The sequence below is a fragment of the Delphinapterus leucas genome, chromosome 3 (genome assembly GCF_059928025.1).
Source record: "Delphinapterus leucas isolate spDelLeu-1000000601 "Yukka" chromosome 3, BTC_Dleu_Yukka2, whole genome shotgun sequence".
Classification (NCBI taxonomy): Eukaryota; Metazoa; Chordata; class Mammalia; order Artiodactyla; family Monodontidae; genus Delphinapterus; species Delphinapterus leucas.
The window spans coordinates 99,739,146-99,757,101 of record NC_143131.1 but is presented as its reverse complement, the minus strand read 5'-3'; the positions used below and the strand labels follow the sequence as shown (position 1 = coordinate 99,757,101).

Genomic DNA, 17,956 nt, shown 5'->3' with positions numbered 1-17,956 from the left:
CACACATATACCAAAAAATCAGGATCATAAGAAAACTGAAAAACTGACAGTGGGAGTAACATACATACCTTAAATTGGAGAGTTCTAATACCTACTGGAGCAGAAAATGTGCTTTTGATGATTTGAGCATCTAAGTTATCACAATTAAGAAGACAATTCCATAAGAGAAGAGAATGCTTTGTTGCCTCTGATTACCCAACCAGGACTAAACTGACTTGGGACTCTTTACCTTGAATTCTCTGAGGCTTGGTGGCATTATCAAAGTCACAGATCTTCGTCCAGTTAGCCTTCACCGCCTCAGGAGTCATTGGCTGAGTCCTCTGTCTTACAATGGCTCCAAGGGTCCGCTCCCATCGTACTGGTTATAGAAACAAAACCAAGATAATGAACACATAGTTTAAGAGGGACACAGAAAGTAGAATTCATGAGTCCCCTGAATTTTTTTTTTTTTAACATCAAGAAAAACGGAATTTGGAAAAAAGATTCTAACTTCTAAAGATTTTTACTACAAATTTAAAAAAAAAATAACAAACCCATTAGGATGTCAAATTTCTTTTTCTAATATTTGAAGCTGAAGGGAAAACCTCTCCCTCCTCTGACTATGCCAGATACTACTAAAGGTAGGATGAAATGCTGAATCAGAAAGTTAAATTATATATAATCACACCAAAAGACTGTCTTCATCACCACAGATCACTTAGATAATACACTTCAAGGTAACAGAACAGAATAGAGCTCTGTTGAATAGCAAACTGAAAACCAGTGGTGGTAACAGGTCAAAGACTCCAGATAATCAAATTAATATATCAGAAAACCCCACATAATTCTCCCTTTTCCTCCCTTTGCTCTTCCTCCTTTTCCATGGGAAGTCAACTAGATTGCCCAGATTCACAAAAATCATCATTGCTGCATAAGTTCCATGAAGATAATTTTTAACACTGTTTCTTTTTTAAAAAGCCTGAGGAATAAATAGAACCTTATTTAAACAGAATGGTCAGACTTTGATGATTACTAAATTGAAGGTTTGTCCTGGGGAATGACAGAAGCTTCTAGAGATTTCCTATTGATAAAGTCCCATATATACAGCTTTTATTGCAACAACTGATCTTCCTTTCTTAAAAGATGTCATAAGACACTTAAAAATGTTTGAATAAGTTACTTCATAACTTAGAGAACAGTCATTAATAATACTATACAATATGTTGTAACAATGTCATCCAGTAATGGCAGACTTTTAAATAATTCAATTAATTTTGATACCAGCATCCAATTGAGAACTTGAATTGGGATACTGGAATGTTCACAATTTTTTTTAAACACCATACAGTAATTATCCAATTTGGAGCTCACAAGGTTTAAGAACTGGGGGAAGAGAGGATTTAAGCCAGATGAATTTACTATTGGGCTGAAGGAGAATAATTTCTATAGATCAGCTGCAAGTTCTCTTCTAGAAAGCTGTCCAGTGTGATTTCCCACTGTCTCCTCCTGATGTCTCATGCTCCAAGGAAGAAAATAATCACTGAGAGAACTGGAGAACTTGCCTAGGACACAGCTCTTCCCATCTTCAAAAAATGCCCTCCCTCCCACTCACTACTCTGCTGAACAGGCATGTGGGGTGTCGGAGACATGGGAAGACAAACATCAATATAAAGAGAGACTGTGCTGTCTGAAGAAACAGCCAGTTCTGAATAGGACACAACAAATATTGAATAAGCACTGCTAATAGGAAAAAAATTGAAAAGATCCTTGAAAATACCACAGGCCTGCAGGGCAACTTCCATGTTTTAGAAGACCTGTTGCTATAACAATGTTTGAGTTTGATTATGCGTGCACTAAATCCAATGGTTCAGCATTTGACAAGGTCTTTATCCAGCTCTACTTGGATATGCAGTTTTAAAGATATGGAAATAATGTATGGCAAACCAAAAACCAAAAGAGACTTACATTTTCCAATCCATCCTGCTCCAACCTACCAAAAAGAGGAGGAAGAAGTTATACCATCTAATGTGAAATTACTAATAAAATTTTTATGAAATTAACAAAACAGGCAGCTATCTTTTTACGAGTATCAGAATGCTAGATAACAATGGATGAAAATAATGCAGCTCTACAAAAGTCCGTTGGCCCGCATGCCTTTGCACTATTCATGTTATCAGAGTAGAAAAATAAAGCAACACAATATAGCAGAAATGCATGTAGTAGAAAAGCATGACTTTGCACAGAAACCAAGGTGTGATACCAGTTCTTCTACAGACTAGCTGTCTGATCCTGGTTAAATAATTTGACTTCCCTAAACTCAAGATTCCCCTTATGTAAAATCAGGATAATAATACACTCTTCATGAAGTAACCATGAAGGTTAAACAATATAAATATCAAATTTGCCCAGCACATCACTTGAAATACATGGCCTTCTAGAAAGACTTAATGAATAAAAATAAATAAAAAGCAAAGAAAAATAAAGCCAGGGTTTGACTTAATTAACTACATATACTAATTTTAATGAAACACCTTTATATAGAAATAAGGAAAATGACCAAATACATTAATCACCGTACAGAAAGATGACATTTTTTCTAGAAGCCATTCAAGGAAATCCTCAGAAGAAAATGTCTGATGTAAGAAAATCTGTTTGTCATATCTTCAAACACCACAACTACAGTGTTCCACATGCATATAACGGAAGAAACTGTACCAGCAGACAGCACACTTCTCAGTGGCTCTACGCTCAAGGGTATGGCTTTTTAATCACTCATTCTTTTACGTATATTAACAGGACAATCGGCCTTGATGCTGTCAGAGTAGTTAAAGTGGCAGTGGTACTGATAACAGGCAAGAAAAATATCATCTTTTACTATACTTGGGGAGTGAAGCAACAAGCTGCAAACTCCTCACAGGTGCTAGAAACAACAGCTCCAGTCGATCCAAAAAATCTCTATCTGCCACTCTAGATATCTATCAAAACTTGGCAAACAAAGTGTTAATTTACATTCAGGGTTTAAGTCAGGATATTACACACCTCTCTTACTGTATTTTGTACTCAATCTCACACAGCAAATGTCCCTTACTAAAAATGTTCACAATATAGTAAAATAAAAGAACAACACACAAAACTTCATCTACAGCATTATCCTAGTTATCTGTGTATGTTTGGGTGTGTGTGTAAACTGTATACCTAAAAAAAAAAGCCTATTCGTGTAAAATGCACATCTAATAAAAGACTGGAAAAGAATATCCACAAAAATATTAATAGGAGTTATCTCTCTATAGTGGTAATGTGGGTGATTTTTATTTTCCTCTATATACTCCCCTATATATTTGAAGTTTTCTACAAAAGCATATATTATTTTTGTTCACAGAATTAATAACAAACATAAATGTAAAAGACAAAGAATTTTTTAAAAATTCCTTAATGAGATAAAAAGACAGGCAGACCAAATTTTGAGCTCCACATGGCTTGATATTATTAAATTTCTCTTCTGTAAATCTAGAGTTGTAAAGTTCTTTCCACCTCTAATTTTCCACAATTCACAATCAACGACTGTGATTAAGAAAGCAGAGGCACCTATCTCTGCATAGACATATGTAGACTGTTTTTCATTTACTAAACAGCTTTTTATTCAAATAAATCAGGCTAATATATATCATTCACTTCAAACTGAGCCAGGTAATTTTGCTACCAAGAAATATCTTTGGATGTCATGTATTCCACATGCAACAGGTTTATTATTATATTACCACAGAGAATCAAATAAAGGGGGGTGGTCTAAAATATAACAGTTCATGCTAGAAAAGAAAAAAGAGATCAAACTCAAATGAGGACTAAAAAATGTATAAATCAGCATAAGGAGATCTAAAGGGACTTTGATTATAGAGTGAAAACTGAACCTCACTGGATGGTAGGATTATGTGTGGTTTTTATTTTTATAGCAAACATGTAAAGCTTTGCAACAGGGAAACATAGCAAAGTTTATTTTTAAAGTTAATACAAATAATAAGTTGTGTTTACTGATCTATCATACCCAGACTGAATTCCTGCTATACTGATATAATAGTTAAAATTGAGGGGTGACTGCTCTGTATGCTAAGAGTTTAAAAATATGATCTCCAGCTCTCACAACAAAACCCCAAGAAAACTAAAACTCAGGGAGGTTAATTTGTACAATATTCCAGCGAGCCAGCAATTACCAGAGCAAGAAATCAAAACCTGGCCTGGCTGACTTTAAACCATCACCTCTGTCCTTCCACTTTACTGCTCAGCATCTCTAACCAAATGAGACTTTCTGTATCTGACTAAACACATCAAACCAGTCAGTCACATTTTCATTTGACAAGAATATCAGAAATGAAGAACTAGGGAAGAACAATTTACAAAGTTGCTGTTACTTTCTCAAAAAAGGACATTAGTCATACTTGTTCCTTAATTATAACATATACATAATATTAAAAAATATACAAGTGATACCAACTGATGCAGATTTTTACAAATGTGAACAATTGGAAAACACTAATTTTTGAATCATTTTTTTTATATTTAATTACACAAATATTGCTTTGGGAGAAAGTGCAAAGGTGCAGAATACCTCAAACAAGCCACCATTTTCCTCACAACTCTCATGGCAAAGCCAAAGGACCAGGGGTGCCACATAATCTGGCTTCAGAGCTTCCAGAAGATCTGAAATAAACAGCCAAAAAAAAAAAAAATCTATCAACAAGAATATATACATATTCAATCAATCATTTTACTTTCTGAAAATTCCTCACTTATAAAATTATAGGTTCAGAGACTTTTTAAATAAACAAGAAAAAAATTAGATATACATAATTAATTAGTATTAACATCCAAGGCTTTTAGAAGAATCTTTTCATCCCAATGGAGACATTCAGGCTTCTAACATAGAAGGCATCAGATATACCTTTCCAAGATGGGTAACGTACAGTTTAGAAGACATGTTAAAGCTGCCTTGGCAAAGACTGGTGAGCAAAGGCATACATAGCATAATGAACTTAGGTACCATTCATTCCCAAAACTATTTTGCTCTCCCAGAAGCTAGAACAGTACAAAACAGCCTTGACAACTGTAATGACAGTAAGATGATGTAAAATGGACCTTGCAACCATTACTGATGAGTCACAAAGTGTAAGAACTATTTTCCTGTTGCATACTTTCTGTGAGCAACTTAACAGAGCAGAAATGTACTACACAAAGAGCATGAACACCTAGATTTTACTGCTGGCCCTGCCATGTAGGCAATTTAGGGCATTGAGCACAGCACTCTCTCGGACGTGTGTCTGTATCTGTAAGATGGTAATTAAAATGCATTACCTGCCTATTCTACTAAGTTGTTGCAAGGCTCAAATGAGACACGATTTGTAAATACATCTTATAATCTTTAAAGAATCAAATAAATGTAAATTTTAACTGTGAAGGGGCAAAATATAGTTTTATATTTTAAAGTGACAAAGATGACATTTACAGTCCCTGTAAATTAAAAAGCAGCTCTAAAAACCTTTCACTTTACACTATTCCTGACCCCAAAAACTGTGACATAATATATACTTGGTGTCTTAATCCACAAAATTTGAAGTAATTTATTACACAGCAGTAAATAACTAATACAGCTTGGGAAGTTAGTTCATGAGTATTCATCCTAAGATTATGTTTCATTTCATGTAAGAAACATGTAAGTCACATATATGACTTTCCATTTTTCAAATATATTTCAAAGGGGGAAAAGAAATTGCAAATGTCTCCACACATTACTCTTAACACCTGGTTCTTTAACAAATAATTCCTTTAACAGCCTGTAAGTTAATATTTCAGAGGAAAAGAGGAAAAATGCTGAGGCAAAATAAATTTTCAGCTTTTTCTAAACAAGTAATAAATACCAAAATTTAAAATAACAGAAATTCAGAATCTGAAGGGCTTTTAAAAATGATCTGTAACAACTCTCTTCTTTTACAGAAGAGAAAGCAGGTCCAGAAAGATTAAATTATTTGTCTAAAGTACATCTTATTCTCCAAACATCTTTCACTAGACTAGGGTTTGGTGGGCATAAAAGATACTACATTAAACAGTGACTTAACATCTCTAGAGGTCAAAATTAATGGAAGCTACATTCTCAAAGGAAAGCAAATTTAAAAGCTGAAGTTTTCAATATTTTCTTGAAAACTTGCTGCTTCCCCAAGAAAGTCTACAGCCAATGGCAAAAAGTGACTTAGGTAGGAGTCTAGCACAGAAATGATAAGCATAAAATTCTAAATAGTGGTTGTCTCTTGGCATGAAGCAGAGGAATAGAATAGAAGGTATAAAGTTAGATGCAAGTAATGTTCCAATTCTTGGGTTGTGCAGTGAGTTCATGACTATGCATTACTTTTTTTTTTTTTTTTTTTTTTTTTTTTTGCGGTACACGGGCCTCTCACTGCTGTGGCCTCTCCCGTTGCGGAGCACAGGCTCCAGACGCACAGGCTCAGCGGCCATGGCTCACGGGCCCAGCCGCTCCGCGACATGTGGGATCCTCCCGGACCAGGGCACGAACCCGCGTTTCCTGCATCGGCAGGCGGACTCTCAACCACTGCGCCACCAGGGAAGCCCCTATGCATTACATTTTGATGCTTTACTTCTTGCCAGTAACCTACACTGTTGTGCATATGTATGTAGTATTATACTTAAATAATCCAGTTCTTTAACAAGAATTCCTTCAATAAGATATGAGAGTATAAGAGTTTTTAAAATAAGGGACTTTTTTAAATGGCCCTGTTGACAAAAGAAAAGGAAAAAAAAATTAGATCTCAGGTACAAATAGCTATTCTACACTAAAGCAAACTGGTTAGGCACAGACAGCTCTTAGGAAAAGCTAGCAAGTACATACTTGTTTGGTATTACAAATTCCAAGTTCTAAAATGAACGTTAGCTCAAACGTGGAAAGTAAAATGGTACTGTGAAAAAGCATTTGTATGCCATGAAGTAGCTAATTCTAAAGTAATTTCACTCATCAATTGTTTTGTACTGTTTCACAGAAACTACTTGTAAAGTATTATAGATATTTTCTTTTTAGAAATATGTTAAAACCAGGAGTATCAAAAACCATACACAGTTTTCCACCAGTCAAGTATTCTATTTATTATATAACTAAATAAATAAGCATTGGCTCTCAATCATACATTTAAATTTTTAAATTTAAAACTCTTATTTCATGTTTTCAAAGAACGAAGTTGGAAGACTCACATTACCTGATTTCAAGACTTACTGTAAAACTATAGTAATTAAAACATCATGGTATTGGTAAAAGGACAGGCCCATAGATCAATACAACAGAACAGACAATCCAGAAATAGACCCACACATACATACATGGTCAATTGATTTTCCACAAAAGTGCAAAGGCAATCCAAATCAAGAATGAGGAATAGTCTTTAGGACAAATGAACTCGCAGTTTCTTCCACAAATAATTGGCACTTTTTTAAAAAGGAGAATGAGCTATTATATGTTAAATAAAACTTAAGAGATACAGTAACAAAACGACTGTGAACCTTGTTTAGATCACTGTGGAATAAACTAACTCTAAAAAGATATTTTTTAGATAATGAGGAAGTTTTCATATAAATTTGGTATTAGACAATGTTAATGAATTATTTTATTTGGTGTGATATTGGCAGTGTGGTTACAATGTCCATATCTGTTAGAGACACATTTCCAAGTATTTATTAGGTGAGATGCAACATCTAAGATTTGCTTTGAAATGTTACAGAGAAAAAGGGAGAGGGTAACAAAATAAATCAATAAAACAAAATCATTTTGAAATATGCCCAGAGCATTCTGTTCTCCTTAACAAAGGCCTATCCTCAAGGGAAGCTACCAGAGCCTTATCTGACTTCAGGGAAGAGCAATTAGACTAGTGGAACCCATCTAGCCTTCCTGTCTCAAATAAGGGGAGAAAAAAAAAAAAAAGGTTAAAAAACTCTACTGAAGGTGAGAGTCCAGAGACTTTGACCTGCTAAAAAACATGGGGATTTAATCATAAGATTATAGAACACTTCCCCTCACCATAATTTACAGCCACTTCAACAGGGCTCCAGTATAACAACAGTGGATTACAACTGAGAGAGCTGCAAACACAGAGTACCTAGGGAAACCCAAAGACAACAGGGGACACAAAAACAATGACAAAGAGGAAAATGTAGCCTCTGACACCAACAGCTACAGCAACCAATAAATGCAACCTAACTCCTAGCTAGATAAACATGAAACCTCACAATAAAGCTCTGAATACCACACTTTCTACTACCCCAATACATCATGTTCTGTTTTCAACAAAAATTTCAAGGCATGCTAAAAGGCAAGAAAAGTACAGGCTGAAGAAACAAAGCAAGCCTCAGAACCAGCTTGAAATATAGCAGAGATTTTGGAATTATCAAACTAGGAATTTAAAGTAACTGTGATTAACATGCTAAGGGCGCTAATGGAGAAAAGTGGACAACTTACAAGAACAGATGACTACTGTAAGCAGACAGAAGTAAATGCTAAAAAAATCAAAAGGAAATGCTCAAAAACAAAAACAGGGCTTCCCTGGTGGCGCAGTGGTGGGGAGGCCGCCTGCCGATGCAGGGGACACAGGTTCATGCCCCGGTCCGGGAAGATCCCACGTGCCGTGGAGTGGCTGGGCCTGTGAGCCATGGCCACTGGGCCTGCGTGTCCAGAGCCTGTGCTCCGCAGCAGGAGAGGCCGCAACAGTGAGAGGCCCACGTACCGCAGGAAAAAAAAAAAAAAAAATATATATATATATATATATATATATATATAAAACATTTTGAAATGAAAAAAATCAGTAAGCTTGATTTGAATATATGTCAATAGAAACTTCCCAAACTGAAATGAAATGCAAAGAGAAAAAAGGACAAAAAAATAAAAGGGAATAGAATATCTAAGAACTGTGGTATAATTACAAAAGATATATTGGGACTTCCCTGGTGGCACAGCAGTTAAGACTCCACACTCCCAACGCAGGGGGCCCGGGTTCAATCCCTGGCCAGGGAACTAGATCTTGCAACTAAGAGTCTGCATGCCACAACTAAGAGTTTGCATGCCACAACTAAGGAGTCCACGTGCTGCAACTAAGCAGCCTGCAAGCCACAACTAAGGAGTCCGCGAGCTGCAACTAAAGGAGCCCACCTGCTGCAACTAAGACCTGGCCCAACCAAATAAATTAATCGATTAATTAATTAAAATAAAAAGAACAGGCACATAATGGTAATACCAGAAGTAGAAGAAAAAAAGAAAACAACAGAAGAAATATTTTAAGTAGTGATGGCTGAGAATTTTCCAAAGTTAATCACAGATCCAGGAAGCTCAGAAGACATCAAGTAGAATATTGCCAAAAATCTACACCTATTGTTATGCATACTATATTCAAACTGCAGAAAAAAACAAGGAGAAAATCTTGGAGGAACACAGAGGGAAAAAATACCTTATGCATAAAGAAACAAGGGAAGAATTATGTCAGACTCTCCTTCAGAAACCATGTAAGCTAAAGAAGAATGGAGTGAAAGATTTCAGGTGCTGAAAGAAAAAAATTACCAACCCAGAATTCTGTACCCAGTGAAATTATCCTTCAAAAGTGAAAGAGACTAAATTATATCTCAATAAACCTGGGTGGGGGGGGGCGAAAAAAAAAGTGAAAGAGACTAAAGAGAATAAAAAAACAAGCTAAAGACTGGGAAAAAATATTTGCAAAACACATATCTGATAAAGAACTTGTTTCCAAAATATTCATGGAACTCTTAAAACTCAACAACAAAAAAACAAAGAACCACCCCCAAAAAAAGAAAACAAAGAACCCAATTTAAAAATGAGCAAAAAATAAGAACAGAAACATCAAGGAAGACAAATAAATGGCAAATAAGTACAGGAAAAAAATGCACAACATCATAAGTCAATAGGGAGCTGCAAATTAAAACAATGAAATACCCTATACACCTATTAAAAGAACTAAAATGCAAAAGACTAACAATAATAAATGCTGGCAAAGATGTGGAGCAACAAGAACTCTCACTCACTGCTAGTGGGAATGAAAATCGATACAGCCATTTTGGAAGACAGTTTGGAAATTTTTACAAAGCTAAAGATAGTCTTACCATACAATCCAGCAATTATCCTCTTTAAAATTTACCCAAATGAGTTGAAAACTTACGTCCACACAAAAACCTGCACATGAATGTTTATAGCAGCTTCACTCACAATTGTCAAAAACTGGAAACAATCAAAATGTTCCACAATAGGTGAATGAAAAAAAAAATTGTGACACCTACATACCATGTAATATTATGTAGTGATAAAAAGAAATGAGCTTCAATCCTCCCAGACATTTGCGAAAAAGAGGAGAGGATGAAGAGATGGAACACAGGGGATTTTTAGAATGAAACCATTCTGTATGATCTATAATCATGGGTACATAACATCATGCATTTGTGAAAACGCATATAATCATACAACCTAAAGAGCGAGCCCTAAAGTAAACTATTAACTATAGTTAATAATAATCAATCAGGGACTTCTCTGGTGGTCCAGTGGTAAAGAATCCGCCTTCCAATGTAGGGATGCGGGTTCGATCCCTGGTCAGGGAACTACGATCCCACATGCTGAGGGTCAACTAAGCCCGGGTGCCACAACTACCGAGCTCACATGCCTCAACGAGAGAGACAGTGTGCCACAAAATATAGAGCCCACGCACCCTGGAGCCCATGTGCCGCAACTAGAGAGAGAAAATCCACATGCCACAACTTGAGAAAAGCCCGCGCACCACAACGTAAGATCCCACATGCTTCAACGACTCGATGCAGCCAAATAAATAAATAAAAATTGATCAATACTGGTTCATCAATTATAATAAACGTAGCACACTGATGTAAAACTGGGTGGGAGGAGGAGTATACGGGCACTCTCTTTATTACCTGCTCAATTCTTCTATAAACCTAAAACTGCCCTAAAAAACATAATCTATTAATTGTTTTAAATAATTATTATTATAAAACAGTAAGAATGCTATTACCTCATTCTGTAAAGAAAAAATGTATGTATGTCTACCTACACAAAGAGAAAGTTTATCTCAGTGTGGTAGAATTATGAGTCATATTTTGTTTGTTTGTGCTGTCCTAAATTTTCTATAATGAACATAAACTACACATAATGCTTTTTTAAATTGTAAGGAAATTTTTTTAGCTACTCAAAAAATTAAATACTTTTACAGAGCTCACACCACACAGGTATGTGAGGAACAGCATTAAAAAAATCTAAACTACTTACCATCAGGCAAAATGTTCTGGGTCAACCGTGATCCAGCAGTAGGGGCGATAGTGTTACAATGAATGTTGCTTTTCTCGCCTTCAACTGCAAGACAATTTGAAAGGCCCAGAAGACCCAGCTTTGCAGCACAATAATTTGCCTGGCCAAAGTTACCATATATTCCTGAAGCCGATGAAGTCATGATGATCCTAAAAGGAAAATCAATTTCTCACCATCCTCTTTTCTATATTTTGATAATGTTGCAACTCTAAGCATTTTTTTTTCTTTTTCATCACTGTTACATCTGTCAAAAGCAACTCTGTATACTGCCATTAGGTTCTTAAAGTCATGATTCATGTATCTAAATTAATATAAATAATAAAAGTAACCTCTCAAAATTCAACGGCAAGGTTTTATTGTTTTAGAAAGAATCCCTGGTCAGTATCAAATGAATTCAAGTGTAAGAATGTATATTCATTATCTACTGAAAACAATAAGTATTTATAAACATAAAATAAACTGCCAATTTACAAGTTAAAATTTTAGTAAGAAGTATTAGATCATGAAGTTCTAATTCTTTAGTCCTCATCACTTTGCTCCTTTCCCTTTCTGGATAATATTAAATGCCTCATATTAAAACAATACCATCTCATAACCTGACCTAATCTCACTTACTCTACTTAGTAGAACAAGTAAATCCTATCATTTACTTTCAGAAACTGCTAGTATCAGGATATACTAGAACTCTCCAATAAGAACAGCTATCACACGCAATTTACATCTAGTAGATGTGTGAGAACCCTAAGTTAACAGGAATAACTTTTACATTAGAGCGCATGGGGCCACTTACTAGGTCTGCCACGTCTGAGTCACACAGACGCAACTATAAGAGTCTTACCGTTCCTAGTTTACAAAGACTAACTCATGTCTGACCAGTGCCAGCTAGTAGAAAACATCCACTCATCTCTCCCCAGTTGGTCACTGGACACAAAAAATGATATTTTGGTTAGAGAATAAAGTACTGCTGAATCCTCAATGTTTGTACTGCTAAAATATCAGAGAATAGCAGGAGAATCATTAATAATGAAAAGTAGGAGGTAAAAAGAAATACTAAGTTGTCCAGCTCGTTAATCTATGACTGACACCAGTATAACGGGGAGGCATCTGCCAAAACTACATTTAAAAAGTCTGTGCATATCTGAAGGTGTATTTTTCAACGTCAAAGCAACTCTTTTCCTCTGTACATAAGAACCCACACACGGCATCTCCAATCCCCCTTGACAGCCACATACAACTCTACCTTCCAAATTTCTGTTTCTTCATGTGATCCCACGCTGCCCGGGTCACCAGGAATGAGCCCCGCAAATGAACTCTCTGGATGATATCTAAAACAAGAAATTTTTATCATGAATATTGTCAAATTTAGACAGAGCTATCTCAGAATCAACATAAGCAATGACTTACTTATACAAAGATGTTCATTTTATTCCTAGCATTCAAAATCAACTATTGTCACGTTGCACTCCGAGTAATCATTTTAGCTTTAGTTCCAGTTACATAACCAATCAATAATTCATACGCATTTTGCCTATAATTTATGATTAGATTATTATCTAATATAGCTAACTTTATCATAAATACAATGCCACCTAAATACGATGCCTATGCACATCTAAGTACAATGCCATCTTTAATTTTTGCCTATTTTATATAAAAATTCATTAATACAAATAACCAAGAATTTTACATATATAATTGGGACTCAACACAAACATTAGTTAAAGCATAATCAAAAACCACTCAGTTCTTCATGAAGAAATGTTTATAAAATGTTCAGTATATCCCTAAATCCCTATTTTTAACAGGATTTGCAAATGAGTTTGAGAGAGCTGGGGGTCGGGGCATGGAGGTGTAGGAAAGAGGGGGAGGGGAAGAGGGAAAAAGAGAGACAGAGAAGCCTGCTTTCTGAAATGTCAATCTAATGAACAGACAACTTGGAGGATGATTCAGATAAACAAACAACTCTAGATTTAATCTTACTCTGATGAAACCAGAAGAGGACACACTCCAGACCCATGAGAGCTCAAAGCAAAGCACCAGCTTAAGTCTCCTCTGCCAACAAATTCTATCTTTCTCAGCTCCTCTTTTTCTTCAGTTATTATAAGGGAATTGGAAACTAAAAGCCTGTCTTTGCTTACTTCTAAGTCAGAAAGATATCTTGCTTCTTCCAAAAGAACTTCTGGCAGTATTTCCCAGAAACACACTCTATAAACAATGATGTAATTCATCTCAGTTACCATGCCTGCCACCATCTCAGCCACCAATGCTTGTTTTAGTTCTGATAGCCAGTGAAAGTAAGGGCAAAAAAGAGCAAACAGGATAAAAAAAATTTATAACTGTGATTGTTCATCATCTAAACTCAATCTTTCCAACATGACATTCCTAATGGAAATTTTTCCTACTTATTAGAAGTTTCAAAATTATATCTAGGTTTTTCCCACCCACTTCTCCGATCTCCATCATTTTTAGTGCCTCAGACTCTCTTCCATAGCCTGCTCTTGCTCTTGAAATAAGAATCATACAGCCAGACAAGCATGCAAAAGGCTTTAGAAACAGCTAATACTGCAAGAAAATGCTGACAATCTCTCAAAGAGAAAAAGGGAAACAGACGAAAGTCACAAAAGCCTTTTCGGCCAACTGTTCATTTTCAGTTTTAAAGCTTATTCATCACTTATATTAGCAGAAGCAAAAATAGGTAGAAGCAAGTTTTTCCTTAAGTGTATAAATATATCAAATATTAGAAGGCTAAATGGATAAGTATGTTCCAGAGAACATATATTTAAAATAACTTACCCCAGTCTTCATCACTTATTCTACCAAAGGAACGGTCCCTCAAAATTCTAAAAAATTGATATTACGTATGTTGAGAAGAGAAAGTCAACACTTAAAAAAAAAAAAGTTTGCATGTACATTACTCTATTGGAAATTTAAAAAGAAATACTCACCCAGCATTGTTGATCACAACATCTACAATATAAAAATATTCAAGTCACAAATATAAAAGCAAGCATATTAATTTGCCTTTGCTTACAACTCACATTTCTTTCAAAAGTGTTCCCTGCCTGCCCCCCGCTCATGGAAAAGTAGATATAATAGGTAAGAAGTGCTAGCAGAACAAAATTTTATACCTATAGCAAAACAAAATCTGGTTCACAAAAGCACAATAAATACCCCATTATATCAGTGCTTTCCTCTCAAGTCTACATACCTAAATGTTTCCACCTCTACCTTCTGCCAAAATTCTGTGAGCTTATTTACAGAATTAGCAGTCACACAACTCTTAGGTTCTTAGAACTCAGTGGTAATCGTAAGGCATCCCTCAATTAACTTCAAAATTCACTGGGAAAGTTAAAAGATTTTTCCTTGCCACTCAAAGGTCAAAAGCCCAGAAAGGAAACCATTAGAGTTAGAAGCTGATGGCCTATCTTAATACATAATTGCATTCTCACTATAAAAAAAAAGGGATTGTTTCTTAAGGTTCAACCACCATCTTGTGGCTATTTTCACCTTATGACTTCAAAACTTTGTGGTCTCTATCCCTGTGTCAGACACTATGTGAACACGTCTCTCATAAGCTCAACCAAATATAGCTAGAAACATATATACGCTAGACCAAAAAAAGGGGGAGGGAGGGGAACACATTCAAACTGCAAAAATTAACATTTTTCAGATTATAAACATGTTGGGTTTATCTGCAGTAGTTTCCCTCTAGTAATTCAATAACCTTTTACTAACAATGTATGGGACTAAGTCAGGAAAATTAAACAATATATTTGAAATGCTTCTTAAAAATGAAGATTTTTATTTTATATAATTCATCTTAATTAATTTGCAAGATACTGAATCATTTTAATCTGAATCATTATAATTATCTAAAATATTCCACTGGGTCTTCTATTGCCAAAATACTGATTTATTTTTTATTTTCTAAATATATTTGGGGTATGATTAAATTATTATAAAAAGGAAACTTAGAAAATACTTACAAGTTTTTTTAAAGGTTCTTAAAGTACAAAAAAATATAAAACAAACTCAACACATACATGCATAAAAACTGTCACCTCAAGCCCTCTGTGGCATAAGATTAGGGTATGTAAAAAAAAAAAAATTAGGGGCTTCCCTGGTGGCGCAGTGGTTGAGAGTCCCGGGAGGATCCCACATGCCGCGGAGTGGCTGGGCCCATGAGCCATGGCCACTGAGCCTGCGCGTCCGGAGCCTGTGCTCCACAATGGGAGAGGCCACAACAGTGAGAGGCCCGCGTACCGCAAAAAAAAAAAAAAAAAAAAAAATTAAAATTTAAAACAAATCTAAAAATTTGATTACCAAAAATGAGTTTTTAATAAACAAAAGGGAAATAAAAAATATTTCATTAGAAAGGTAGAAGCTGCTCTGTTAGTACCATAAATGCAAAGAAACATTACCTATTCTTCCAAAAGCATCCAGTGCTGTCTTCACAACCTTCTCTCCTGCTTCCACTGAATCTGAGGGAAAGGGAAATTAGGACAAAACTTCAGTAATATCCCTTACAAATGACTTCTAAATTCTGTGGCTCAGAGCACATGACAGATACTATTCATTCAACAGAACCTGTTTCCAAGGAAAATACATTCATATTGCAGGCATATAACAAACTAAAATATAAATGATACATGTTACAAAAGAAATTTAGTCCCTAAGACAATCCTTTAACCTACAAAAAAAAAAAAAGAGAGGGGGTAAATGAGAAGTATTTGACAAATAATATACAATATACCACGGTCCAATAGAACTTTCTGTGAAGATGGAAATGCCCTATTTCTGCACTAATACGGTAACCACGAACCACATGTGGCTACTGAAATGTGGCCTGGAATGTGGCTAGTATGACAAATGGAATATTCTATTTTATTTCATTTCTATTGAATTTTAAATAGCCACATAAGCACTTCCCCTTAAGGATGCAAATGAGACTTTGAGAGAGAGGGAAGGAGGAGCGCGTTTAATTTGAAAAAGCATGTTCAATTCTGTATCACTACATTTGGAAAACAAACCTACTGTTTTTGTAATACTAACTACAAAAAGTAAAGCTCAATGAAATATTATGGATTTGTTATTTTCTGCTAATCAGCCCAGGAGAAGGGCTCATATCCCCAGAGCTGTGTGTCAAATGGTCAGCTGTCAACTCAACATCACCACTGCCTCTTTCTACTTCCTCTGCAATCACAGGGGGAGCCAGGTCCCTTCCCTGGGACCCATAAGGTCCTGAGTTAGATCTGCCAAAAAGAGATACTCGCTTAAAGGGAGGAAAAGTAGGAGGAGACTGTAAATGCAGGCAATCTTGTGAGCAGGCTGCAGATGTGAGACTGACAGCATATCTAGGTGAGCTCTTGAAAACCACCTGCCACAGGCTGAGACGGTCATCGACAGTTTCCCTGACATGCACCTGCCCAGACCTTCCAATGGTAAGTCTCTAATTCGTTGTATAAAACCCTTCACACTTGGAAAACCAAGAGGGGCTTCTGTTTTCTTGACTGAATCCTGATTGATACAGGCTGAATATCAAAAGTGAGGGGCAGGGAAGAGAATCCGAAATCTTTATCTTTACAAAATAGGTTTTAAAACCCCAGAAATTTTTTTTAAGTTGAAAACATTTTTCTAGACTCTCAATGTGGAAATAAGATACTAAAATGTCTGTCTCATTATTCCCTTGAACTCTCAAAACAAATCATATCCTATTTCCTTTCCTCTAAAATTTCAGAATAAAGTCATTGGCAATCTAATTTTCTCCCTGGCCCATAAAAACAATCTAATTTTCAGAAAACTCAGTAAGCACTATCTTTTTAAAGTAAATCTATTCAAGAAGATTCCTTACAAATACTATTAGAATCAATACATCAAACATAAAGGTTGTATTTGCTGTCGTTATTTTTTCTTTATTTTTAATGCCTAACTTTGACTCTTACATTTTCATAAAGATAAGAAAGTTACATACAGCAATGATTACCTGTGCAGAATGGAATATGAAGGCTGGGTACAGAAGGGGGGCACTTCACTTCTTACACTATATTACTTTAAGAAATTTTTTTTAAAAGCAATTTTAAAAAGAAGAACTCTGAAGAAACACATAAGACCTTTTAGCTAAGACAGGTCTTTCAAGAAAAGAGCATATTCATATCCACATCTACAGTAATGTACTGATTATATCATGTGCTCATTATTAAAAATATTAAATAAACAGCTGAATAAAAGTTAGACTCATAAAATAATCTACATCAAAAGTTTAAAAAATACGTCACTAAACATCTTTGGCAGACTTAGATAAAATCTAATTTCATAATTATACTAGAATGCCAAGATATTTGCTCAATAATTATTAACATGAGAAACAGCATTAGTTGAGGAAATATAAAAGAAGTAGTATAGTTCTCTCAAATACTGTACCATAGTTGGCCACTGCTTTTCCGCCTTTCCTTCTTATTTCTTCAACAACCTTATCAGCAGCTAAGGAGCCTTTACCAACTCCCATGAAGTCCCCTCCTAGATCATTCACTGCAATGCAAAAATAAACAAATAAGAATTCAGTTCTAGACCTTAAAAATATGAGTTGGAAATGAAATTATATTATTAGTGTATTTC

At 35.4% G+C, this 17,956-nt stretch overlaps 1 protein-coding gene across 6 annotated transcripts in view; it reads right to left on the bottom strand.

Moving 5' to 3' along the window:
- HSD17B4 (hydroxysteroid 17-beta dehydrogenase 4) overlaps window positions 1-17,956 on the bottom strand; it is a 144,687-nt gene that overhangs the window by 111,647 nt on the left and 15,084 nt on the right. For all 6 annotated transcript variants that reach the window (XR_016392751.1, XR_016392752.1, XR_016392750.1 and 3 more), the window contains exons 3-11: window positions 17,762-17,869; window positions 15,763-15,822; window positions 14,287-14,308; window positions 14,135-14,181; window positions 12,582-12,666; window positions 11,303-11,490; window positions 4,583-4,674; window positions 1,945-1,969; window positions 230-358 (exon numbers count right to left, since the gene is read on the bottom strand). Coding sequence is in view for 3 of the 6 variants with exons in the window: in XM_089909218.1 (XP_089765344.1) it covers window positions 230-358; window positions 1,945-1,969; window positions 4,583-4,674; window positions 11,303-11,490; window positions 12,582-12,666; window positions 14,135-14,181; window positions 14,287-14,308; window positions 15,763-15,822; window positions 17,762-17,869 (756 nt within the window). In the remaining 3 variants the exon portion in view is untranslated. The remainder of the gene's footprint in view (window positions 1-229; window positions 359-1,944; window positions 1,970-4,582; window positions 4,675-11,302; window positions 11,491-12,581; window positions 12,667-14,134; window positions 14,182-14,286; window positions 14,309-15,762; window positions 15,823-17,761; window positions 17,870-17,956) is intronic.